Below are 26,528 nucleotides of genomic sequence, written 5' to 3'. Positions count from 1 at the left end.
AGAGCAGTTTTAACATAATTATTCTTGATAGAACAAGGAATAGTAGGTATACCTGGGTCGCCCAACTTCTTTGGAATTTTGCCATTGAAAGAGTAATTAGCAAGCATAGTGGAAATTTCCTCATTGGGGATTTTCCTTTTGTTAGTAACAATATCTTTCATATACTTTGAATAAGGTGGCAATTTAATAGCATCGGTCAAAGGGATTTGCAAGAATAAAGGTTTCATCCAATCGCAAAATTTATTATAGTGTTCCTCTTCCTTTGATTTTAGTTTCTTAGCAGGAAAAGGCATTGGCTTTTGCACCCAAGGTTCTCTTTCATTACCATGTTTCTCAGTAATAAAATCTTCTTTAGTGTACTTTTTATTCTTAGCATGCTTTTCAGGTTCTTCTTCTACCTCTTCTTTATCAGGAGTATCATTCTTATTATTATCTTTATCATTATCATGTTCATTACCACTTTCAGTTTCAGCATCAGAAATAGAAATACTATTAGGATCATTAACAGGTTCAGAGGATTCTATAACATTTTTATGTTTCTTTTTCTTTTTCTTCTTAGAATGAGCACTAGGTTCAATGCGTTGAGAATCTTGTTCAATTCTTTTGGGATGCCCTTCAGGATATAGAGGATCCTGGGTAGAGACACCACCTCTAGTTGTTACTTCATAAGCATGTTTCTCTTTAGAATTATTCTCTAACAAGTCATTTTGCACTTTAGTGAGTTGATCAATTTGAGTTTGAATCATTTGAAAATGTTTAACAAGCATCTTAACATCATTGGAGGTTCTCTCCACAATATCATGCAATTGACTAATAGCTTGAGAATTTTCCATTAAATGATTCTCTACTCTCATATTAAAATTTTCTTGCTTAACAATATAATTATCAAACTCATCTAAGCATTGTGCAGGAGGTTTCGAATACGGAATATCTTCCCTAGTAAAGCGTTGAAGGGAGTTTACCTCAATCATGGATGAAGGGGGAATTATCTCACATATATCTTCTATAGGAGGTAGATTTTTCACATCTTCAGATTTAATACCTTTCTCCTTGAGAGACTTCTTGGCTTCCCTCATATCTTCATCATTCAATTTAATTAAACCCCTCTTCTTCACTATTGGCGTTGGAGTTGGTTCAGGCGTATCCCAATCATCATAATTCCGGCCTATTTTAGCCAATAATTCTTCAGCGTCGTCTGGAGTTCTTTTCTGAAAACACAACCAGCACAACTATCCAGGTATGCCCTAGAATCAATGGTTAGTCCACTATAAAATATATCAAGTAATTCATGCTTTTCTAAGTCATGGTCAGGCAGAGCTCTAATAAGAGAGCAAAATCTTGCCCAAGCCTCAGGCAATTTCTCTTCATCTCCCTGATCAAAACTATAAACTCTCTGCAAAGCAGCATGTTGAGCACTAGCAGGAAAGTATTTGCGGAAGAAAACAGCAAGTAATTCTTTTGGACTTTTAATAGAACCAGGTGGCAAATTATTATACCAAGTTTTAGCGTCATCTTTCAATGAGAATGGAAATATTTTAGCAACAAAGTAAGTACGCTTCTTAACATCATCAGAAAACAAGCTACTCAAGGTAGATAACTCGGTCATGTGTTCAACAAGCACTTTCTTTTTCAGTACCACGTAAAGGTGTTTTCTCAACAATAGCTATATGAGATAGATCAAGAGAAAAATCATAATCTTTATCCCTAATGTTTATAGGAGATGTGGCAAATTTAGGATCGGGAGACAGTTTATATCTAACAGTATGTTCTGCAAGCAACTTTTTAATTTTTCTTGCATCAGTAGTAGCATTGCATTTTTCAATAAAATCATCATCAAGTTCCACATAATCTTCATCAAGATCATCACTAGAGTATTCAAGTTCAGGTGAATTAACAGGTGTAGTAACATCAGGAGTTTCAGCATTTTCAATTTGTCTAGACCTAGCAATGGAAGCATCTAGAAAAGTTCCCAATGAACCACTATCATCAAGCACAGCAGAAATATTATCAGTATTATGAGAGTGTTCAGATTCAGCAGATGTACCCGCATGCGAAGCATGTGGCGGTGAAACAAGTTTATCAATCACGAGATGGTGAATCAAGTGTAGCGGAGGTACTCGTAATTGTACCTTTTCTTGTAGTGGATGGTAATATGGCGATCTTAGTATCGCGAGGTTTACCCATGATGGAGAATTTGCAGCGAACAATATCAATCCAAGTGAACTTCCAAATAAAGCTATGGTCCCCGGCAACGGCGCCAGAAAATAGTCTTGATGACCCACAAGTATAGGGGATCGCAACAGTCTTCGAGGGAAGTATTACCCAATTTATTGATTCGACACAAGGGGAGACAAAGAATACTTGAAAGCCTTAACAACGGAGTTGTCAATTCAGCTGCACTGGAAACGGACTTGCTCGCAAGAGTTTATCAAGTAGTAACAGTTTTATAGCAGATAGCAGTAGTAAAATAACAAGCAGCAGAGTAACAAAGACAGCAGTAGTGATTATAGTAAACAGCAGGATTAAAATACTGTAGGCACGGGGACGGATAACGGGCGTTGCATGGATGAGAGAAACTCATGTAACAATCATAGCAGGGCATTTGCAGATAATAATAAAACGGTGTCCAAGTACTAATCAATCAATAGGCATGTGCTCCAATTATAGTCGTACGTGCTCGCAATGAGAAACTTGCACAACATCTTTTGTCCTACCAGCCGGTGGCAGCCGGGCCTCAAGGGAAACTACTCGGATATTAAGGTACTCCTTTTAATAGAGTACCGGAGCAAAGCATTAACACTCCGTGAACACATGTGATCCTCACATCGCTACCATTCCCTCCGGTTGTCCCGATTTCGTCACTTCGGGGCCATTGGTTCCGGACAGCGACATGTGTATACAACTTGCGGGTAAGACCATAAACAATGAATATCATGATGAAACAATAACATGTTCAGATCTGAGATCATGGCACTCGGGCCCTAGTGACAAGCATTAAGCATAACAAGTTGCAACAATATCATAAAAGTACCAACTACGGACGCTAGGCACTATGCCCTAACAATCTTATGCTATTACATGACCAATCTCATCCAATCCCTACCATCCCCTTCAGCCTACAGCGGGGGAATTACTCACACATGGATGGGGGAAACATTGCTGGTTGATGGAGAGGCGTTGGCGGTGATGGCGGTGATGATCTCCTCCAATTCCCCGTCCCGCGGAGTGCCGAACGGAGACTTCGGCTCCCGCGACGGAGTTTCGCGATGTGGCGGCGTTCGGAGGGTTTCCGGCGACTTCGACTTCTCCCGGTGCGTTTTTAGGTCGAGGCGAATAAGTAGTCCGAAGGGGGGCGTCGGAGGCCGGCCGAGGGGCCACACCACCTGGCCGCGCGGGCCCCCCCGGGCCGCGCCGCTTGGTGGTGTGGGGCCCTCGGGCCTCCACTTCAATTGCCCTTCTGGCTCCGTTAGTTTCCTGGGAAAATAGGGCCTTCTGCATAAATTCCGAGGTTTTTCCCGAAAGTTGGATTTCTGCACAAAAACGAGACACCAGAGCAGTTCTGCTGAAAACAGCGTTAGTCCGTATTAGTTGCATCCAAAATACACAAATTAGAGGCAAAACAATAGCAAAAGTGTTCGGGAAAGTAGATACGTTTTGGACGTATCAGTACTTCACTTAACATTATTCAACAAACATATCTCATCAAACAAAGTCACACAACATTTCAATCAAACACATGACATCACAAGCAAAACTTAAAAAGTTTTTGTTCCCCCTGATTTTTGCACTCTAGACAACTAAATATGGTTGCAAAAGTTGGGGTGTTACAGATCTTCCACCCTTAAAATAATCAAGATTACTAAGCGTTGGACTAGAGAAATTTTATCAGTTGACTTAATTTCAACTCCAACTTCAGGTAGACGTGCCACTGTCGAAAAGGTCACAGCTTAAGCTTCTAGGAGACACTGTAGATTTCCACTGAGGGCAAGTTTCATGAAGAGGTTGACTTCTCTATACTGGTGTTAATATGTAGCTTCCTAACAATCCTTGAGGGGTCCATGACTCTTGGAGGGTTAGAGCATCGAAACAGTGCTTTTAGAAATGTTGAAAGTTTTTAGAGTTTGCTTAAAAAATTAGTAGAAGACGAATCGTTAAGATTGTTCATCGGGGGTTCGGGAGAACTGAGAGCTTCAGCTGGGGTCCTGTCGGGCGCTTTTGAAGAAGTCATCAATCTCGTCTTGAGTTGAAGAACCTTCATGGGGCGAAGTGCAATCCAGAGCTTCAGGAGACACTCCCATCGTTTACTAATCCACATGACATGGAGTAAGTTAGTAAGTCAGTGGAACTCTTGCTTGGTCTCCATATGAAGTAGCATCAAAAGTCACCGGTAACATACTTTGGACTTAGGGTTGCTGCTAACTTATATCAGATGATAAATTCCTGGGTAAAGTGCACCAAATCGTGAGTCTTGACTTGTCTTCAAAGGCTTCACTAGGTGAGGATCAGACGGGTCATGAAGGGTATCTTGGCTTCGATGCTATTGCTTACTCAGCTTGCTAGATAGTGCGTCGGGCTGAGGTTTTAAGAAGTTGTCCTCAAGGTTAACGCAATTATGCTCTACGGTTAGAAAAAATTAGTATGGCTTCATCTTCTCGTGAGTTGCAGTCGATCTTGAAGGCACTGGATTCTGCTTCGTTGGCATCGTAGGGTGCCTTGAATTGAATGTCGTACTAGAGTTGGGCATTTTGGGAAAACAGGGTGGCATCTAGTTGTTACCCAAGTTAGAATTAGAGTTTCCCGTTAACTTTGAAAACTAATAGTTAGACTTTCTACCAGAAATTTGAGCGGATGCGGGGAAACATCTTAGGGGTTTCCTGATGGGTTCGTCGCATGGAAAACAAAAAATTTCTACCGTGAACATGAACAAAAAACAAGATCTAATCTAGGAAGAAGCAAGATCTAATCTACGAAGATCGAAGCAACGAGATGTATGTGAGACTTCGTTGTTGATGTAGTCGATCGTCCCGTCCTGCAATCCGGCAGCACTTCCATACTCGGTCGTCCGTACAGTGTCGATGAAGCCCGTCCTCTCCCCGTTCCAGCGGGCAGCGGAGGTGTGGTAGATCCCCTCGGAATCCCATCAGCACGACGGCGTGGTGGTGGTGGTGGAGGAGAAAAGCTGCAGGGCTTCGCCAAGCCGGAACAGCACTATGGAGGAGAGAGGGGGTGGCCAGAGCTTGGTATGAAGGGGTGGCTGCGCCCCCTGCCCCCTCCCCTCTTTATATAGGGGGGGAGGTCGGTTGGGGTGTCCCCCAAGCCCATCTAGGGCTAGGACCGACAGCCAAGTGGGGGGAAGGGGATTTCTCCCCCCCCCCCCCCCCCACCAGTTGATCCCCCCCATAGGCCATAGGGTTTGGGGAAACCCTAAAGGGGTTGGCCGGATGGGCCTTGAGGGGCATGTGCCCCTGGCCCATTAGGCTAGGGTGCATCCCCTCAGCCCATGCTAGCCCTCCTAGGGTCGTGGGCCCACTGGTGGGACCCCCGGAACCTTTTAGAACCTTCCCAGTCTTCCACCGGAAAATCCCGAACTTTTCCGAAACCTAGAAATCAACTTCCCTTATATGAATCTTATTCTCCAGACCATTCCGGACCTCCTCGTGATGTCCTGGATCCTATCCGAGACTCCGAACAAACTTCGATCTCCATCTCATATTTCGAATCTAGTTATGCGACATCGAACCTTAAGCGCGTCACCCTACGGTTCGTGAACTATGCGGACATGATCGAGACTCCTCTCCGACCAATAACCAATAGCGGGACCTGGAGATCCATAATGGCTCCCACACATTCAGCGATAACTTAGTGATCGATTGAACCATTTACATACGATACCGATTCCCTTTGTCACGCGATACTTTACTTGTCCGAGGTTCGATCATCGGTATCTCCATACCTAGTTCAACCTCGTTACCGACAATTACTCTTTACTCGTACCGTGGTATGTCATCTCTTGTGACCTAGTCACATGCTTGCAAGCTAATTAGACGACATTCCACCGAGAGGGCCCAGAGTATATCTATCCATCATCGGGATGGACAAATCCCACTCTTGATCCATATGCCTTAACTCACACTTTCCGAATATTCAATCCCATCTTTATAACCACCCATTTACGCAGTGGTGTTTGATGTAATCAAAGTAACCTTCCGGTGTAAGTGATTTACATGATCTCATGGTCGAAGGACTAGGTAACTATGTATCGAAAGCTTATAGCAAGATGAACTTAATGAATAGATCTCATGCTACCGTTATTTGGGTGTGTGTCCATTATATCATTCGCCCAATGACATAACCTTGTTATTAACAACATCCAATGTTCATGATCACGAAACCATGATCATCTATTAATCAACAAGCTAGTTATACAAGAGGCTTACTAGGGACTCCTTGTTGTTTACATAACACACATGTATCAATGTTTCGATTAATACAATTATAGCATGGTATGCAAACATTTATCATAAGCACAAAGGTATAATAATAACCATTTTGTTATTGCCTCTTGGGCATATCTCCAACAGTCTCCCGCTTGCACTAGAGTCAATAATCTGGATTACATTGTAAGGTATCTAACACCCATGGTGTTCTGGTGTAGGTCATGCTTTGCCCTAGGGAGAGCTTTAGTGAACGGATCTGCCACATTCAGATCTGTGTGTACTTTGCAAATCTTTACGTCACCATCTTCGACCTACTCGCGAATCACATGAAAACGTAGCTTGATATGCTTCAGCTTCTTGTGTGACCTTGATTCTTGTGCATTGGCAATGGCACCCATGTTGTCACAATAAATGACTAATGGGTCCAACGCACTAGGAACCACACCAAGCTCAGTAATGAACCTCTTCATCCATATTGCTTCCGATGAAGCCTCTGAAGCCGCTATGTATTCAGGTTCAGTTAAAGATTTCGCCACCGTGTATTGCTTGGCACTCATCCAGCTTACTTCAGCACCATTCAATATAAACACGTACCCAGACTGTGACTTAGAGTCATCAGGATCAGTATTCCAGCTTACTTCTGAAATTTTGGTCAAACTTTACTTGCATTGACTTTTCCAAAAAATATAAGACTTAAACCTTGGGATGAAGGTAGTAATAGATGTATCTAGATGTTATCTCGATACAAAATTTTAGCAAATCTCAGACAACCTTCGTGGGACAGATGTAGTACTAGGCTTTGTGGCTCGTTCATTGAGAATTCGGAAGTAAGCATTTTTTGGTTTGATCTGACAGTACTCAATCCTGTGCCCCGGACTGATTGACTTTGTTACACTTGGAGGTGACTATTTTATGAACGGTTTCCAAACAAGGATATTTTTTTTCTTTTTATCAAATTATTCATGTGCAGACATGCCAACATAAATGATTTGCATAGTGTGAAAATTAATTAGTGATTACATACTGTATTAATTAATGAACTAATATTGACGATATTATGATTAAAATAATGAAAAAACATGAATACAAAATAAAAGCTTATTAGTGAAAATCAGTTTAGATTATTGAAGCACAAATGAGAATAAAATGTTCCTATTCCTACATGTAAATGTCTTAAACATAACAGTTTTTTGTCCCATAAATAAATGGATTTCGAAAGCTCCAACCCTTTTAAAAGATTCAAATACTTATGTGGCAGTTGTTTCAGCTAAACTGGCCAAGACGGTGTGGATAGGAGTGGGTAGCAGATCCTGCAGATGGACTGAATCAGCGGCCAAGGCGTGATCAGCATCCATCCACTGGATGCAACGGTTCAGAGATGATCAGTTCGCCGGAGGCCGTGGGCGATGGGGAATGAGCTCGAGCGTGCCAGCGATGTCAGGCGGCAAAAAGGGAGGTGTAAACTGACGGATTCCAGTCCTTCGTCTCAACATCTTTATCGACTATCTAGTGCTGGATCTCTCCTACCTTTCTCAAGAACCTTTCTTTGCTTATCCTCAAATCCAAGTGTGAAAATCAGTGTACAAGATTTCTCGTTCAGTGCCAAGTGCAAATATGGAATCCCATGCATTTTAAATGCTCAGATTAAGATACGAATCTGGTGTGTATCAAAAGTATATTTTTGACTGAACGGTCAACGTTGTTCACTTCATCCATACACCAAAGAGTTCAACCAGATAACTATGTAAAATCACAATAAGCCATTGGAACAGGCATGATTAAGTTCAACGAATCATAATTGGCATGAAGTTGAGTGCACATCTCAAATCATTATGGAAAGGGAACGGTAGATAACTTCAAGGAATTTGGTATTCTACAAAATTGTATGTAAAAGTTAAAACTCAAAACCATATCTGCACCCGTGTCTGAGCTATATTTTGCATATCAGGTAGGCTGGTGAAGACCCAGACAGGGAAGTTCTAAACCAAATTTGCACCTTATCATATTAAATCTGGCAAATGAACATTTCAAACAGTTAGTATCCTGCACTCCTACCCACACCACAAATTTAACACCCAAGCATTGATTTAGATTTGCTGCTATCCTACTCATACCACATTACACACTGTATTACTGGGCACAAAGCCCTTGTCATTAACCACAACAAACAATCAAAACCAGACAGAGGAATGTGGTATTCAAAATCATATCTGCATCCATGTCTTAGTTCGATTTACATAGCATTTTGCTGACAAAAGAAGATTAATAGCAAGAATGGGAAAATTTGAGACAAAATTGCAATGTACAATTTTGGAAGTCAGACATGCTCATTTTCTTTACAGCATCGCTATTGTGTACAACGCCAGTAGGTTCACACTTCCGGTCAGTTCAAGACTTCAAGCATCTTTTGGCAGTAACCCAGCACCTGCTGACCTTGTCAATGGAGTTTCCAGTAGGTGGAGCATCTTCTGTGCACTGGAAGGACCTTGCCCTGAGCTGTTATGTTTTGGAGAATAGGAAAACAATGCAATCTACAGGTTAGGATTTTTATGAAGGACACGATGATACCAAACTATGCTTCCTTTAAGGATACACATATTTTTGTCAATCACATGATTCCTGAGGGATCCCTGCAGTATAACATTGAAACGGTTGAGCGAAGAATTGGTTCCGGTGACAGGAAGTTAGTAGTCTATAGACTAGAGTAAATCATGCTTGTACAAGTATGAAGCCAGAAACTCACATCCAGTACTTTATTGCGTTGATGGCATTGTCTGCTGGGAGGAAATCATTCACCGCAACCTCTTTGTTTTCATTCTTGTCTGCCAACAGAGTACAAGTTCAATTGTCAGAATTCAGTTATTGCAGTTCATGGTATGGTTCATACAACTTTGTAAAACAAAGCTATTGATCATAGTTTAGGAACGTACAATCTTCAAACAAGGGAGAAATCTTCTCAAGGCGATGTTGGGGAAGTTCACTGATATATCCGAAGTGACGGTGTTCAGGGTCAACAGCACATACAGCTATGATCTTATGATCTTTCTCACCCTAGTGACATCAAATGATTATGTAAGAACTCAGCTGTCACTTAAAACTCATTTTTGGTATGGTACTCTAATTCTCCCCTCTCCCTTTTGCAGCCTTTGTAAAATCTCATGCATCAAGGAATCTTAAAACTGTTGATAGAATAGAACTAAAAAAGCGTGCAATTCTTATGCTTACTGAGGCAAAACAAAATAACTTCAATGTAATCAAGGGATGGAGAAAATTTAACCTGGTCAATCATAGGCATAAGCAGAATGGCACGAGCATGCGGGAAATAGCCACGAACAACTTGTTCCTATCCAGGAGAAAGAGAGTCATGTTAGATCGAAGCTTATATAATGTACGGATGTTTGAACTCTGCATCCATCACATACCTGCATCAGGACAAGGATGTCCATGGGGTCATTGTCCTCATACAGTGTGCCTGGAATGAGAGCATCGTTGCGTGGGAAATCAACTGGGGCGTAAAAAGCATGATCAACCTGAAATATAATCGAAACGTTCAAGCTCCCTTCTGTCAATGCAGAAAACAGGTACATGTAGCAAGTCCTCTACATTCATGTGTTAATACTTACTAAGCAACCTACGGTCAGTTGCACATTATTGCAAATTGAAGAAACAAGTCTGTGTAACTTCAGTACTTCACTGCACAGAACTTAATAACACTGCATACAGGTAAAAAAATCCAGATAGGGAATCTTGTCTTGGCTGGTTTACACAATCTTTAAATAACAGTTGATTGGCGCCTCAACTAGTATATATCAACCTTGCAAACTCAGTCTCAGTCTAAGAAAGTTTCAATCAACTAGTCTTTTTTTATGGAATTAATACAAGCATGGAACTTTCAAAAGGAGGATTTCAAGACTTCAGCACCAGGAAGATGAATCTCAATCTCTATGCACAACTTAGGACGTAAGACAGCACGAAGGTAAGGCTCCGATCTGGCATCAATCAATTTGATCAGAACATCAACTATATTGAAAGGTGAACTATTAAAAGATAAACTTACGAAGTTGAAAGCAGCAGGAGCTTCTGGACCTGCATTTAAAAGAAAAACAGTGACCAGCAGATCAATTTAAACCAGAATACTTGCACACTGTATAAACTTTGTGCATGTAAAATTTACAGAACATAACAGAACAATAAAACATGCAAAATCATATCTTAGAGAACATATAAGCGTGCCAATATCGTTGATCTGAGAGTGCACAATACCTATCTCCAGGTCGTGCCATGGGTGAGCACAGACGTGCTTCTTGGACATGGAATTCAGATTAGCAGGGGGCATCCTTGTTAACTGACGTATATTTCCATCAGCATCTCCAGCCAAAACTATATAATTTAAATATCATCAGCGAGTTAATAGATTATCTGTCTCAAGGAAACTGACAAGAAAACATAAATACTTCAGTAATACATGTTAAGAAAGGCTCCAACCATTATGTGGAAATGAGGCATCTTCATATGTTTTTCATATTTATAGTGCTGAAATTAGAGGCATCTTCGTTGTAGTGTAGCTGCTAGGCCCCCAATCGAGTTCGTACTAAGCGGTGATGGGCAGGCTTCATCAAACACAATTTGAGAAACTTCCGGTAAAAAAATTGAGCATTGGAGGTCTCTACACTCTACTGCACACTTTATTTTGTCCTTTTGGGTCACCATGGGTGTCACGAGTAAAGCCAGCTGGGGAGACGAACTAAGAATAGACACTCGACTGATTATTATTTTTAAGAATATGAGCTAGCACCACGTGTCTTCAAATTCATTAAGATGAGTTTGACAATCATTAGAAGAAACGTGAAATAGATCATAGGCGATCTGGTCCTGCTCCGCCAACTGATCGATTGATGTTTTACAACATGGTACCTCTGTCCAAAATGGTACGCGGCAAAAATGGCAAAACTTTTAAAATCCCAACATAACTGCATTTGGAATAAGACGGTTCTAGCTCATTATGGAAGAAAAAAACATTGAAGATTTCAATTTCTTGCATTGTTTGGAATCCCAAACCGAAGGAAAAGAATCGCCACATCCAACAACACCAAAGAATACAGTTCAGCTGCGTCACTAAACACAACAAAAAGGTGATGTTTCATCCAGGATGGCTTATTTATACCAACCATTTGCTGAGCATCTTGGTTAAGTTTGCGTATATATATAGAAAATTGGCAACTCCTATACTAAGATTTTCTCAGTGGCACATAACCCACAAAAATGAGCTCAAGACAGTGTATGTAAACCGAACCTACTTTGCATCACAAATCCGGGGAGAAACAGAAGGGAAAACGAACAAATGAGATTTCAGTCCAAAAATCAGGTCATCCTGTGTTGGATCTGTGCTCTTGGTTCAGGCCTCTTCTGGATCCCACAAGACCATGCTGAGGTTATGTAAAAACGAGACAGCACCATTCTGTGCATTATTCATGAACTTGACAAGAATAGTTTCCATCCTCCTAACTTTACAGCAACATTGTCGTTGGGTTCTCGATGTAGCCCTTGAACGCTTTCAGGAATTCCGCACCAATTGCACCTACAAGACAGAATATTTTGTCAACAAATGTTAATTTGTCACCCTGCTCATTCAGCGAGTCAACATTCATTCATTCATTCAGGCATACCATCAATAACCCTGTGATCACAGCTCATTGTTACTGACATGTAGGAACCAAACTCATACTGACCATCCGCACTGCCAGGTATCACCCTCTTCTCAGCTGCTCAAAAGAAAAAAATATCAGGTAAACAATTAACCTCTACGGGGGGTAGCACGGGCTGAATATATCTAATAGCAGAAGGAGGATCTAATTATACTACAAAGTAGGATACAGAAACAAAAGGCACAAGACCTTAAAACTATATGCAAAAGTCATGCCTACAAAACTAAGGGTTACTCAAAAGTAAACGTTGGATACAATGCAGAATGCCAAAGTAAAGATCATGCAATAAGGGTTGAAGCACTGGGTTTCACATAGAATATTTCAATACCAGATCGGGCCATCGTGGTGACTCAAAAATAAGTTTGGCAAGCCAATTTCGTGATAAATGCAAAACTACTGTTATACTTTTACACGGTGTGAGCTAACGACTTATTAACGATACATGGTGAAAATGTAACAAGAGTTCTTACCAGAACCAATGGCCAAGATTGCTGACTGGGGAGGATTTATGATAGCACAGAATTGTTTAATTCCAAAAGGACCTCCCAAGTTTGATACTGTGAACGTGCCACCCTGAAACATTAAATAAAAATCGTCAAGGACTAGAGAACTGATGTTGATTTCATGCTTATCATCCGCCATGCAATCCATACCTCATAATCTTGTGGTTTTAAGCTGTTATCTCTTGCTCTTTGAGCCAACTGCTTCACCTCCTCACCGATTGTACCAAGTCCCTTCTTGTCTGCATCCTGCAATTCAATAAGAACAAGTTAGATTATGGAAAAAGTTCCACGAATTGAACTTGTTTAAACTATTACTTACCCTAACTACTGGAACAAACAATCCATGCTCAGTTTGTACAGCGACATTTATGTTCACATTGTTGTATCTGCATGAGAAATACACTTGTCATATCACATTTCTTGCCAATATAATTGAAGTGTTAGGTATAAGTGCTCCTGGAAACTTACTGGCGGATAAAATCATTCATCCAAGAACTGTTACACTGGGGGACCTTTCGAAGAGCCAAAGCTGCAGCCTGCACAAAACATGAAGGTAAATTTTAAAACTGCAGATCACATACTCAAGAACCAAATATGATCTGAGAAACAATGCGCCTGTGATAACCACCATAAAGGCACAAAAAGGGATGAACAACAATTACCTTTATAACAAGGTCATTAATAGATATCTTCTTTCCACCAGAAGCTTCTTGCTGAGGGTTCAGTTCTCCTCGCAGCCTGTATCAGAACAAAATGAGGAACTCTTTTTTAGAAAAAACAGTTATGTAGGTGCAGCAGTACCAAATTAATGGTGATCCATACTTGATAAGATTATCGACGCGTGTGTCAACTGTCAAGTAGTAATGCGGGATGGTCTGTTTAGAGGCTAAGAGGCGGTTCGCAGTAACCTGAAAAGAACAGGCCTTAGGAAACACTGCAAGGCAGATAAGATCAACCAAACAGAGTCTTGCAAGCATTCTGTGATGTAGAAACATACCTTTCTTATCTGCGCATTTGGAATATCAGTGTAATCTAATCCTGAAGCTGCAAAAGTCTCGCTCTTGCCACCCTTGGTCGCAGAAGCTTTGTTAAGCAAAAATAATCATTAGACACTGGTTGGATTACACTTAATTCACACAATAGAAGCTTAGCAGAAGCCAAATCATGCATAACATAATGAGCTACATGGCATGATTTTCTTTAACTTGGTTCTTCTAATGCAAGGTTTAACTACAATTTCATTTAAACATTTTTCTCCTTTAAAAGATTTCCCACTCAACTACTTCCATTTGTAAAATTCAGATTCAGATGGTTAGCAGATCGTGGAAAACGTGTAATCATGCACCATAGCCACTCTTTATGCGTAGTCTTTTGGAGAACAACCCAGCTCTAAGGATTTCTATTTTCTAAGCAAGCATGAAATGAAATGCACTGGGCATGTTGCAACTACATTATCAAGACTGGAATGCATGCGATGTGGTTGCAAATATCATCATAGTCTGGGAGTGTCAGAAAGGAGAAGATTGTGTTCTGCATAACTAGAATAATCTAATTTTGCATGCATATAGATACATAAGAGCTCAGAACACATGCATGTCAGTTAAACGTGTCAAGTGAGTAGTGACTCAAATATCAATTCACAAGCGCTCTACAAACTCACAACTACCAAGAAAACACCACTAAAGAGCAAGTCAACAACCAATGGCACAGATAAGCAATCGGAAAACATCGCAAGAAAACATCACATAAGGCATCCAGTATTCAGTTTGGAAGCCTATTTTGATTCTCACTGTCAGGTTAAAGCTTTGAAGTAACAAGACCTTAAACTTATTATTTTTCTACTGATATACATAAAGCTACAAGTCTTAAGAGAGTCAAGAGCAATGTCATATCTCTCCCAAAAAAATTATACAGTCAACAGAAGGAAATTGTACGACAAAAATTGCATTACAAGTCTGAACAAAATGGCTTCAGATGCAAAGCATACAACTCACCATGTCCTTCAGGATACTTTGACATAAACCTCACAAATCCTGTCATGTCCATGTACATATCAGTGTCCACCTACAAGGTTTAAAATAAATGAACCAGAGTGCCAATGCTCAAAACTCGGATACAATGAAAGTCTAATATTTACTTGTCACTTTTGGAGTTTTGGAATTACTGCATAAAGAAAATTCTCTCCATATGTTAGCTGTACGTTTCATGTTTAAATTAGTAAGAGTAAGCTGATTCCTCCCTGTGTAGGTTTTTCAATAAACCATCATTTATTTTACCACCAGGAGAATGTCAACATCCATGCTTAAATAGCAGTTCCTACCAACTGACTCAATAGAACATTGATGTGTAATTGGTATATTCATGAAGTACAGACTACCATAAAACAGTTAACATATAAAAACACCCGATTTCACATTTAACAACCAAGTTGTAAAGCAACAGCATAGAAAGCATAACAAATAGCCAATATGCAAACAGACTGCCATGTCATACCACAATCTTCACAATCAGTGTGTCCCTCTGTTCAACAGTCTTGGCTAAGGTTATCTGTACAAGCTCACTTCTCAACTGGTCAAGTTTACTGGCCGCTGAAATTGGATTCTCCGCGCCATAGGAAGCAACAATCTGCAAAGTTCACAAAATAGTGCCAGAAAATATGCTGAGACGGCCCGCACGCAGTAATTTATAAAGGATGATTTCACTCAAAAACTCTGCCGCGCCTGAATCTGGCGACGACCCGGCGAGGACGCCGGGTGCCGCAACGGACCCCTTCCCGCGGAGTCGAGCCGCTGAGACGGCAGCGGTTGCGGGTGCGTGGCAGCGGCGTGGCGGGTGCGTGGAGATGGCGGGGTCGGTGGCGGTGGGATAGGCCTGAGATGGTGGCGGCGGTGGTGTAGGGTGGGAGTTCCAGGAGATAGCGGCGGCGCGAGAGAATTAGAAATTCGAAGGAATGCAGGGACCTAAGCGTAAAACACACACACGCACAGAGCCAGAGAGGAAGACCAGCTCGATTAATTTCGCCATAGGCGGAAACGAAACTAGCTGGCCGCCATGGCCGGCCAGGCCAGCTCGCGTGCGCGGCGGCGGCGCAGGACCCCGAAGTCTCGAGTAGACAGATTTTGCGGCACGTACCTGAGGCGGATGCGCCGGAGCGAAGACGCCGCTACGGCAGAACACGTAACAGCCACCTCCGACCACGAACACGGTGCCGCCGATGGTGAGGATGACGCGAGGCCACCCGCCACCTCCCCCGCCATTGTTGCCACCATCTCCGCCACCGCCGCCGCCACCACCATCTCCACCACCATCTCCACCGCCACCACCACCTCCGCCACCACCACCTCCGCCACCACCGCCTCCTCCATTCCCGCCCCCGCCACGTCCGCCATTCCCGCGTGGCCGCCTCCGGTAGAGGTAGTAGGCCGTCCCGGCCCCAGCAACCAAAATCAGCAAGGCGATCCCTCCCCGAGCCCCGATCATCCTCCCATGCGCCTCCACCAGAGCCGGATGAAGCGGAGGGTCGGTGGGCGTCGGCAAGGGAACCACCTGGGTCTCCTCGTTGCTCGAGGATCCGAACTTCTCCCACAGAGCCTTGGTGGTCTCCCAAGCCCTCTCGACGTCCTCAGGTCGCGTTCCTCGGACCACGGACTGCACGAAACGAGACAGCCGCTGAAGGAGCGCCATTGGAGGCTGGAGAAGAGAAGGGGGAGAAAGGAGAAGCGTGGCTATTGGAAAGGGGGAGAAGCTTCGGCTGTTTTATAGCGGAGGGGCCGATCGGAGGAGAGAGGTTCGTCTATGAACACGGCCGTCTATGCGGAGGCCCTTGCCTTGGCGGAGAATGAACAGAAGGTACGGAACCTTCGAGAGAAAGGGAGGTTTAAGGACGTGTGGGCGCAACCGCGCTAGGTGCCGGGACGCCGCAGCCGGGGCTGCCGGGCGGCCTTCCTCAACGGGGTCTCTTCACTCGCCAGCACCCCGCGGTATGCCCCGTACTAGTTCCATAGCATCCTCGTCCGCTCGCCACGGGAGATGGCCACGGCCACCGAAGAGGGTGACAGCAGCAACAGAGAGCTCCCAAGGCCAAAGCACCTGATCGGGAAGACCCTCTTGGCAATGTCGCCGTAAGCCAGAGCAGAGGCGCTCATGCCCATGACGGCATGACCTCGTACCTGAAGCCGTCCTCAGGGATCACATGGATAGTGAAGAAAGACGATCCCTCTCCATGGATGGCGTTCATCCACAGATGGCTCAAAGTCGAAATTGCAGGCCTCCATATCTCCGGGATCATGTGTCGACAGAGATACCCGAGACCTTTGCCATGGCAAACGAAACGTGGCCCTCGGCAGAAGTTTTGAAGAAGACAGAGGTTGCCATGCACATCTCTTGGGTGACCAATGGTTGCTCGCTGGCATAGTAGATATGCCATTTATCTAGCCAGACTTCACTCGATCTACAATCACATAGACATTGCCAATGCCACCAGATTTCAGACAACCAAAGTAGCCGTTGAGGACACCAACTTTCTCAGAGAAGCTCCTTTGTTGAGCAGGCTGTGCGCCGGCGAGAAGATGAGCGTCCGACGCGAGCACTTCATAGCAGGAAGAGGCATGCACAGCTCTTCAGCAAGCTCAAGAATTCTTGGAATGGTGAGCATGCAAGAGCATATGATAGTCCCACAGGTCTTGATCACAATCTTCTGATAGTAGATAATAGGCTGGACTTGGAAAGCATGCATGCATGTAGGAGTAGGACTTGTTGGAGCCTTGGACACAATGGTGGTGCACCGTGCAAGATGAAAAACAGAGTTGATCCTCCTTTCTCCATCAGCTTGAACTGAACTTTGGGTGAATTAGCTTCCTGTTTTTTCCGCACAAAAAAAAAGCTTCCTGTTTTTTCCGCAAAAAAAAAGCTTCCTGTTTTTTCCGCAAAAAAAAAAGCTTCCTGTTCTACATCAAACACAACATTCAAGCTGGACGATTAGACTCGGATCGGCGGATTTACCACTCATCCATTGCCCCCCCCCCCCCCCACTATCTAAAGCCTTCATTTTAAAGACCCCTTACAAATTATTTGACAATCTAGCCTCCTACTGGATCCCGTTCTCCACGGAGAGTTGTGTATAAAAGCCCAAAGTCGAGACCTAACCATAACTTCCCCATAGATTGCCCCCGGTGGCCTCCTCCCCTTGCTCCGGTGGCGGCGCCCTCCCATGGCGTCCGACCGCGCCCTCCTGCGGTGAGACACTACGCCGGATGACATTCTCCCGCTTGCCACGGGACTCGTTAATAATATGAAAAATGTATGAATTATTACGTATGATTTTGGACAGAAACTGGTATAAATTTTTATGAATACTATTGAATATTCTGTTGTAAATCTTGTCTAAATTATTGAGTGAAACAAGTCGTGCAAAAAAATGTTTGAGACCTAGACTAGGAAGAAAGGGAAAAATGATGTATGTTATGAGTCTGAAATGTGGATATAAAAAAGTTAGGGGGTGTTATGCAAATATTGGTTGGACTTAAGAATTTGGTGTAGGGGCATTATACGAATTTTTTGCAATTATCTCCAATAATTTAGTGCTATAAATAGTCCCGGGAAACCTTCTTCCATTAGGAGTTGCATTTCTCCTGATCGACGTGTTGTGCAACACCATGCGCCCTTCCCCCACAATACCAATTGGTGTAGTTGAGGTGGCGCTTGACTCCACATCTTGGCGAAGCGCCTCATGCATGCTTCTCAGCGTCCTAGCGGATGGCTGCCTCACGCTAAAATACGTCATTGTTCCACCTTTTCATGCAAGAAGTAGCAAAGCGGGTTAGTGAGTAGAACGATGCCTTCTTTGCTTACAATGCCAATTAAAAAACTGATCGCTATGTTTCTTCTTTCTCTTTTTTTGGTTGTGTGCATCTTCGATGTTTTGGGATATCATGTTGGTGTAGAGGCTGGATGTAATTGATATTGTTGCAATATTAATATATTCCCCTTATCAGAAAAAAAAATCGCACGAAAAGAATCTTGGGAACATTAAGGATGTGTCACTTGTCTATATACCTCGTTTGAACGACCACCTCAGCAGAGTTGTCCGACTAGACATACCTCCATCCTTATATGCGTAAAGTAGTCGATGAGTGAACAGTAGAAGTTGGTCGGTCCAAAGAAATGCACTATATATCATGGAAGCAATAGAGATAATGTACACTCCCGAAGACTTAAACCCAACCAAAAAGCGCAACAACTTAGTATCCAGCCTGAGTAATTTTGCGAATTTTGTCCAGAAGTTTCTAATTCCACACACACATACATGCATCCATTATCTCGGAGCATGTTTTTTTCTGGAATTTTCTAAAACCTTGATACGGATTTTTTTTGCACCTTAAAAAATGTACTTTCCATTGCGTCTCTTTACTCTCTTCCTATTGGCTTTCAAGCTAGGTTCAGATTCTAAAAATTCTATGTACTTAGACGCAGCAAGCAAAGCAACGCATCACCAAAAGCCATGTGCTCGACCCAGTCGTTTCTCCAAAGAGATGCTTCAAACATAGGGTGACGTTGAGGGCGTCGCTACACCTGGCCATTCCTCGGGGCCCATATCCAGCCCGGCCCGATCTTCTGTCTTACAAATTGGGCCTGAACCCGGCCCATACAGAGGAAAGCCTAACTCAGCCCAAACTAAGCCAAAGTCGTGTTTTTTCCAAGTTCGGGCTCCAAAATCAGACCCAAACCCGGCCCGACATGCAAACCTGATCTGGCGGGATTTTTGGGCCGGGCTGCCCATGCCCAGCTGTAGGCATCACCATTAGGGCACGTACAATGCGCTTACGAAGGCGCTAGGAAATAAATCCTAGACGTTTTGTCAGTTTCCATGGCGATTCCGGGTTAGTTTTCTGCATCGATGAATAACGTCGGGCGCTTCAATTTCGCGTGCAAATAAAGGCTTCCTGGCGGCGGGCGTTTGCCCATGTGGTAACTGACTCGTCCAAAAAAAGTAAGCGCCCTTGTAAGCGATCCCTGTTGTACATGGCCTTACTTATCTGGTTTTGCATATCATGGTTTTGATCCAAAGAAAACCCCTGGAGATGAGGGAGGTTCTGACGCGTGCAGCACACTAGTACATAGAGATGCTAACGATAGCGATAAGACCCACGCAGAAACACAATTTCACGTGACCAATGAGGTCGGGCTACCAGAAATGGACCTCTGACCGTAAAGCCAACATGGGCCACGGTTGTCCCAAATGTCCTTTACTGATATAGTGCAAATAGATATCTACAATACTTCATTTCCAGTAGAGGCCTATGTACAAATGTAGGTGGAAATTGCTCCGTTGTCGATGGTTCCATGGTCTTTATATACAGCCTAGCGACCTTCAGAAAAAAATCTACCCCACTCTATACTACATATGAATGCTTCTTAGCGGCGGAGGGGGTCCCAGTGACGTAGTTGTTTCTCGTGTCATATTCCAGCGCGAGAGAACGGATCCTCTGTGTGAAGGCAGAACGATTTGTTGCCCTCCTCTCCTCTTCGGCTAAATCTGGTCTCGCCACGCAAGAGGTGGACCGAGAGGCGAGAACAAAGAAAAAGCTATTTTATTCGCGACCTCAACTAACTTGTTAAGGGCCCACGATTCACGACCTCAACTCCCTTGTCAAGGGCTTTACCCTTTTAATGTTCAACTACCTCCACAAGGGCGCTACGACCCTCTTGAAATATGTTAAGTCACGTGGAATGCTCCCGACCCCTCCACATACCACTTACCGATCAGACCCTGACCATGTTTCTCTCCCTTCTCAAATCCTTAACCAAAATCCCCTAGATGTAAATCTTTCTACAGTGGATTTCGGTCTCCATCTCTCCCCTTAGGTATTCTCCTTCGATCTCATGAAATTTATCCGCAAATATTGTCTCACTGCCCCTATTTTTCTAGTATTGGTGAAACACAAGTTTGTCCCACATTCCGTTATTTGTATGGCCTTGTGGGATTTGTGTTAGGTTGCTAGTTAGAGTTATGGTGTGTGACTATGATTTGGTGTCAATTTTGCAATGTGTAGGTAGATCTTGGTATTTTTATTGTCATTTTAAAATGCATAATATATTTATAGATTTAGTTGATTGTATCTAGTTAAGCTTGTTGTAGATCTAGTTGAACTTTTTGTAGATCTAGTTAATTATTTTGTAGATGTCACTATTGGTCGCTTATCTTAGTTTTACAACATTGTTGTAGGCATTTGGCTCGCTTATTGTTTGCTTATCTTAGTTTTTAAATATCATTTTTAGTAACTTTATCTAAAAATAGTTGTATGTATGGCGTCGTTCGACCCGAAGGAGAAACCGAGGAAGTGGAAACACACCATAGACAGACCTTTGGCTATCCAATTTTCCCAAAGGGATGGAACAAGCTCATTGTTGGTGCGGTGATCTTTATGTCTCCAAGCGATGTGATGATTGGGATGACAAACATGGAAGGGGGTTTTGTATGTGTCCTAACTATGCACATGAGAAGGCCAAGTCAAGAAACCCATACGACTAGCCATCAATACGTGTCTCCACTTGTAATGAGTATTTCTGGAGTGCTTGACATTAATAATATTAAGTGTGTATTTTAGTATCCTCCACTTCTTTTTCAATTCATGAAGTGGTAGATTTGGAGCAAGATAGATATCACAACGAAGAGGTCGCATATGACGAGCAAAGGAAGTGGAACTACACGTTCCAGTTGATTCGTGAGGATGAGCGGGAGAACAAATGAAGACTAGGCTTGAGAAACAACGCTTGGAAAAGAGAAAAAAGAGCAAGAAGAGAAGGATCTCCACGAGGCGAAACGTGAGAAAAGGAGAGAGATGCATCATCATGCAATGGAAGAGGCGGAAGCGGAACAAGATGCGACCAAGCAGAAGGGTAAGTACCCCCGTTGGACTCGGTAGAGTCATGTCTTGAACTTTAATTCATTAGAATTTTTTGTTGTCAACTTTAAGGCTCAATGCCACCTATTTGATGAACTTTGTGGTGTCATGCTGAAGTTTGGATTTTTTCATTTTTGTTACTATAAAATCTTAAAATCGGAGAATTTGTTGTCATCAACCTTATGGACTTGAAGATATTATATATTTGCGTTTGAATTTCTATTGACTGTATTTTTTAGTGAGCTTGCCGAGTTGAGCTTTGAACAGAGAAAAGGGTAGCACTGCACAGAATGCAGCTACAGCCTGGCAACAACCCATTGTTTCCATCATTACCTATTGCAACCAATAGTGTGTCTTTAAATTGACCGGTCAGAGAAGTGCTACCGGACTACAGTGTTGAAATGCCCTTACGGATTGCTCAAAAGACCAAAATGCACGACCAGATACTCGGACCATTGCACCTTTGTAGTCTCTAGTTTTATGGCCAAAAGGCTCAACCTCATGATACATCCCCGGGTTAGTAGCCACCATCGCTCCCAACAACTAGGGGAGTCAGTTGTATGCCTGTTCTCAATCACCATACACCATCTTAAATGCGGCTTGCTTTGATTTACATGCCTCCACGTACTTCACCTCATAACCTCACTGTATCATTGAATTGCTTGATCGTCATCGTATGAGTGTCTTAATGCTATTGGAAAGTTATAAGCGATGAAATCAGATGATAACTGCCGGTGAACATCTTTCACTTTTGGGTCATCGAGATCACGCACAAATGTGAGTTGAAACACAACTTGATATGTGCTATTACGGCCCTCCTTTAAATGGTCTTGCACGCACCACCCATGGACATTGGTCATCCTCGCATCTAATCATGTAACGTTTCTTCACTCTCAAGTGGTCCACCTTGTATGGTCGAAAATACTTGACCGCATACTCATTGATCCCTATTAGAAATTACGACAAGGTTTCAAACTTCACTCCTTCTTTGATCCCATACCTTTTGTGATTCATATCCCGCTTCGAACTTGGCCTTGGTCCAAGCACAAAGGTCTCAGCACCGTGTACCATGGCTTTATCCACAAGACTAAGATCACGGAACAATGGTATCCGATGATCCCAGCCAACTACCTTCTTGAAAATTTTGGATTCTTTAGCCGTGAACCCCTCTTCATCAAGATCCTCATCAAGACCTTCGTCCTCCGATTCTGATGCATATCATCGGTTATAAGGGATGTCACGGTCCATATCCTCTTTTTTTGACCAGCAAATCGTAGGGGAGCCCCCACGGTAATTTTTAATTAATTAAAGAAAAGGAGTGCCAGAGTCTTGCAAGGTTCATTTCCTCTTGCGCACAATAAACATCCAAATCACCAACCTCATTGTCATTGAGATCACCCTCTAACTCGTCGCCCTCGTAGTCATGATTATCTTCTTCCATTGCTTCATATTGGCCATTGTGAAATCGGGCTTGGTAGTTGGTTCATTTCTTGTTGGGTCATGACGTCTTGGGTCATCAGAGGAGGACTACTTGTTGAGTTGTCCACGTCGGGTTCAAAAAATTGACCCCTTCCAAACGGGCTCCTACCATGAACAGACGGGGAGGCATGCCGGTTCAAGTCCAAGTGAAGGCGCGATGAAACCTTCTTTGTTGCAAATAACTCGAGAGCCTTGTCTTGTGACTCGGCAACTGCCTCCTTGTATGCACTCCACCTTTCCTCGGAGTTGTGCTTCATTGTCTTCCAACGGTTGTGCATACCAAAGGAAACATTGAACCTTCCCTCCAATTCTATTCCATTGTTTGGATTCATCCATTCTAACTCAATCCTCACTTTCTCCACAACCTCAGCATAATTGGGACTTCTTTCAAACACCATCACAACCTACTCGGGGTCTAACTCAATATTGCCTTTCATGAACGCGTCCTTGTCCATATAGTGAATACTCACAATTCTCTCCATCTATAACCAAATTACAGTAACCCAATCGCATCAACTATATGTATATTCCATCATAACATATGCATTTCAACAAAAAGTTAAGACGATGTAACTACTAATGCAAAGTTTGACACATAATCCTAACCACTCAGCTTAACCCTAACTACATCTAAGTCACTAAATAGATCTAGGGATAACCCTAACCTACAAATCTTACATAGACATCATACAAACCACCATTGGATTATACAACAACAATAGATCATAGAATGGTGGTCAAATCCAATTCCTAGGGTTACCAAGATTAAAATGGAACAAAAAATCATGAGTTCAATCAGACAAAATGAAGTGGATGGGGGAACACCTCTTTACATCAGGGGGGACCAAAATCCACCGTAGACTTCAGATCTGCAGGATTTGGGGGAAAGATTTGAGAAGGGAGAGAGATGGGTGTGCCCTGCTTAGTTCTTGGTCGGGGTCTGAGCGGTAAGTGATAGGTGGAGGGGTCGAGCGTCCATTCGACTTAAGATGTTCTAAGAGGGTAGCACCCTTGCCAATGGAGTGAAAATTTAAAAGGGAAGTGACTGTGCCAAAAAAATCTAGGTCGCAAATAGTGAGACCCCTACCATGCTGGCAGAAGTTCAGCGCCGCCCCAAAGAACGTTGCACTAAAGATGGTAGCACCATGAGAAAATACGCTACTAAAAAGAGTCAGATTTAAATATTTTTAAAAATAGGATAAAATTATGCTGAACTTTCGAAAAAGATCAAATTTATGGAAGTCGACCCTCATAAGTATCTGCCGAAGCGCGCCGATCGAACGATAACATGCTGGCACCATGGTCACGGTCGATCAGGTGTAACTCGACCACGACTCCACGTGCACCTCTCGGCCTCACGTACGTGCCCGCTTCTCCTCCACCGCGCCGCCTACGCAGCCCCGATAAAAGCTCAGCACAGGCCACAGCGCGCCGCCACCCGCTCACATAACCAGCCCAAAACAGCAAGAAGTACGTTCTGTGCGTGAGCGACGGCAGAGGAACTAATCCGTCATGAGCCAGGGGCAGCCGAGGAGGCCCGAGGGCGATGCGGCCCTGCAGCAGCAGGACCGGCCAATCAAGTACGGCGACGTGTTCGACGTCTCCGGCGACCTGGCGGCGCAGCCCGTGGCGCCCAGGGACGCCGCGCTGCTGCAGTCCGCCGAGGACACCGTGCAGGGCCTGGGACAGACCCAGAAGGGCGGTCCCGCGGCGGTCATGCAGTCCGCTGCCGCCCTCAACGCGCGCGCCGGCCACGTGGGCCGCGCCCAGCTCTCCGGCCCCGTCGCCGACGCGGGGGTCGCCGTGACGGAGACCGAGTTCCCGGGCCACCGCGTCGTCACCGAGTCCGTCGCGGGCCAGGTCGTGGGACGGTTCGTCGCGCCCCCGCCCGTGGCGGCCAAGGAGCCGTCGGGCGCGCTGGAGCAGGACGCCGTGACCATCGGCCGCGCGCTGGAGGCCGCGGCGGCGGCCGGCGCGGGCGGAAAGGTGGTGGACCAGAGCGACGCGGCGGCCGTCCAGGCCGCCGAGATGCGCGCCACGGGGAAGAACCTCACCGTCCCGGGCGGCGTCGCCGCGGCGGCGCAGGCGGCCGCGGACCAGAACGAGCGTACCATGCGCGAGGAGGACAAGGTCAAGCTCCGGGACGTCCTCTCGGTGCGCTCGCTCAACCGAACTCTACCACTAAACTGCTTATACTCGTCTTCTTCTCGATGATTGATTCATCCGTCGATGACTCCATGACAACGAACTGAACGCAGGATGCGAGGAGCAAGCTGCCGGCGGACAAGGGAGCGACAAGGGAGGACGCCGAGAGGGTCGTGTCGGCGGAGATACGGAACAAGCTGAACATGGCGACAACCCCAGGCGGTGTGGCGGACGCGGTGACCACGGCGGCGCGGCTCAACCAGGAGCGCCCGTAGGCGTAGACGCGTACCGTCCTCTCTCTGTCTAGAGGTGTACAGCGAGCGAAACGTCAGAGGGAGCAGAGCACGCAGCGGTTCTCTGGGTTTGTACGAATAAAATGGTGTCTACCCGTCTAGTCGTCTCTTCTCTGTAAATACGTGAAACCAGCAGCGTGGAAGCAATAACACGAGTGTTTTACGCCAAGTTCATGCTCAAGAGTTATTACCATATCTTTATGATCAAGGTCACCGAGCTAAAAACTTAGCTTAACTCCACAATCAAAACGAAAAAATATATCACTTGGTCTCAAAGCAGACATACATAGAAGCAACACCTCGTTAAATCTGTCATTGAAATCGTGTCGTAATCTATCCAAAACATCAGGGAAACAATCCACATCGTTGTTAATCCCAATCTCCTATCTTGGCTTCTTTGGGCCGGTTCATATAAACATATTTCATGTCGGCTACTGAAATGCCATACATCTCTCAGAAAGAATGTACTTTCTAAGCTTTTGCAACTCCTTATTTGATTCCACATCTGAAATAGTAGTATTTCTAATGTCTTTATCCCTTTTCCTGCGATGTTTTTGATAGTTCATTTGTTGAAGCTAATATTACCATCATATGTAAATAAAATGCACAATCAAAGGTCTGAATATTGATGCCACTTGCCGATGTCTGAATCATTTTTTCTCAACATATTGAGTAAATTTCATTTTTTACCTCTTAGTTTATCATTTGTGATAATAATTACCCAATTGAACAACAAATCCTTCTAGCTACCCCATTTAGTAAAGTTTGTGCCAGAAATTACCCCTTTTAAGATTTGGGAGCGTTTTGTCGACTGAGACTTAGCCGTTAGTCTACGTGGTATGCCACATTAGAGACGTATTGTATTTCTTGTCTTTTCCTCTATGCACATCTATGCACATGTCTAGAAACATCTAGATATTTCCTTAATCAAAATGTGTTTAGTGGTACTTGTAGAAGCTCAGATTTTACTTATGTATTTGAGTGAACTCGGCACATAACTTCGGCTTCCACAATGGGAATGCTAACATCGATAGCGTGCAAGGTGCGGTGGCGCGTTACATGT

At 43.9% G+C, this 26,528-nt stretch overlaps 3 protein-coding genes and 1 pseudogene across 3 annotated transcripts; 1 reads left to right on the top strand and 3 right to left on the bottom strand.

The window, feature by feature from the left end:
- Positions 1-9,176: 9,176 nt before the first annotated feature.
- Positions 9,177-9,910, bottom strand: LOC124700582 (soluble inorganic pyrophosphatase-like). The gene is made up of 4 exons (XM_047232675.1): positions 9,860-9,910; positions 9,715-9,780; positions 9,368-9,488; positions 9,177-9,259 (listed from the first exon to the last, which is right to left on the bottom strand). The coding sequence occupies exons 1-4, from the start codon at positions 9,881-9,883 to the stop codon at positions 9,177-9,179; spliced, it is 294 nt and encodes a 97-aa protein (XP_047088631.1). The 5' UTR covers positions 9,884-9,910.
- Positions 9,911-11,455: 1,545 nt separating this feature from the next.
- Positions 11,456-16,329, bottom strand: LOC124697486 (dihydrolipoyllysine-residue acetyltransferase component 3 of pyruvate dehydrogenase complex, mitochondrial-like). Its single transcript, XM_047230071.1, has 13 exons — positions 16,192-16,329; positions 15,366-15,605; positions 15,139-15,270; positions 14,640-14,709; positions 13,643-13,728; positions 13,468-13,553; positions 13,308-13,383; positions 13,114-13,181; positions 12,965-13,031; positions 12,796-12,891; positions 12,613-12,715; positions 12,104-12,199; positions 11,456-12,015 (listed from the first exon to the last, which is right to left on the bottom strand). The coding sequence occupies exons 1-13, from the start codon at positions 16,327-16,329 to the stop codon at positions 11,945-11,947; spliced, it is 1,329 nt and encodes a 442-aa protein (XP_047086027.1). The 3' UTR covers positions 11,456-11,944.
- A 276-nt stretch (positions 16,330-16,605) lies between these two features.
- Positions 16,606-17,380, bottom strand: LOC124697485 (annotated as a pseudogene).
- A 7,159-nt stretch (positions 17,381-24,539) lies between these two features.
- On the top strand, positions 24,540-25,447 carry LOC124697484 (late embryogenesis abundant protein D-34-like). The gene is made up of 2 exons (XM_047230069.1): positions 24,540-25,181; positions 25,286-25,447. The coding sequence occupies exons 1-2, from the start codon at positions 24,540-24,542 to the stop codon at positions 25,445-25,447; spliced, it is 804 nt and encodes a 267-aa protein (XP_047086025.1).
- Positions 25,448-26,528: the final 1,081 nt, after the last annotated feature.

Source organism: Lolium rigidum, chromosome 3 (genome assembly GCF_022539505.1).
Source record: "Lolium rigidum isolate FL_2022 chromosome 3, APGP_CSIRO_Lrig_0.1, whole genome shotgun sequence".
Classification (NCBI taxonomy): Eukaryota; Viridiplantae; Streptophyta; class Magnoliopsida; order Poales; family Poaceae; genus Lolium; species Lolium rigidum.
This window is presented reverse-complemented; position numbering and strand designations above follow the sequence as displayed.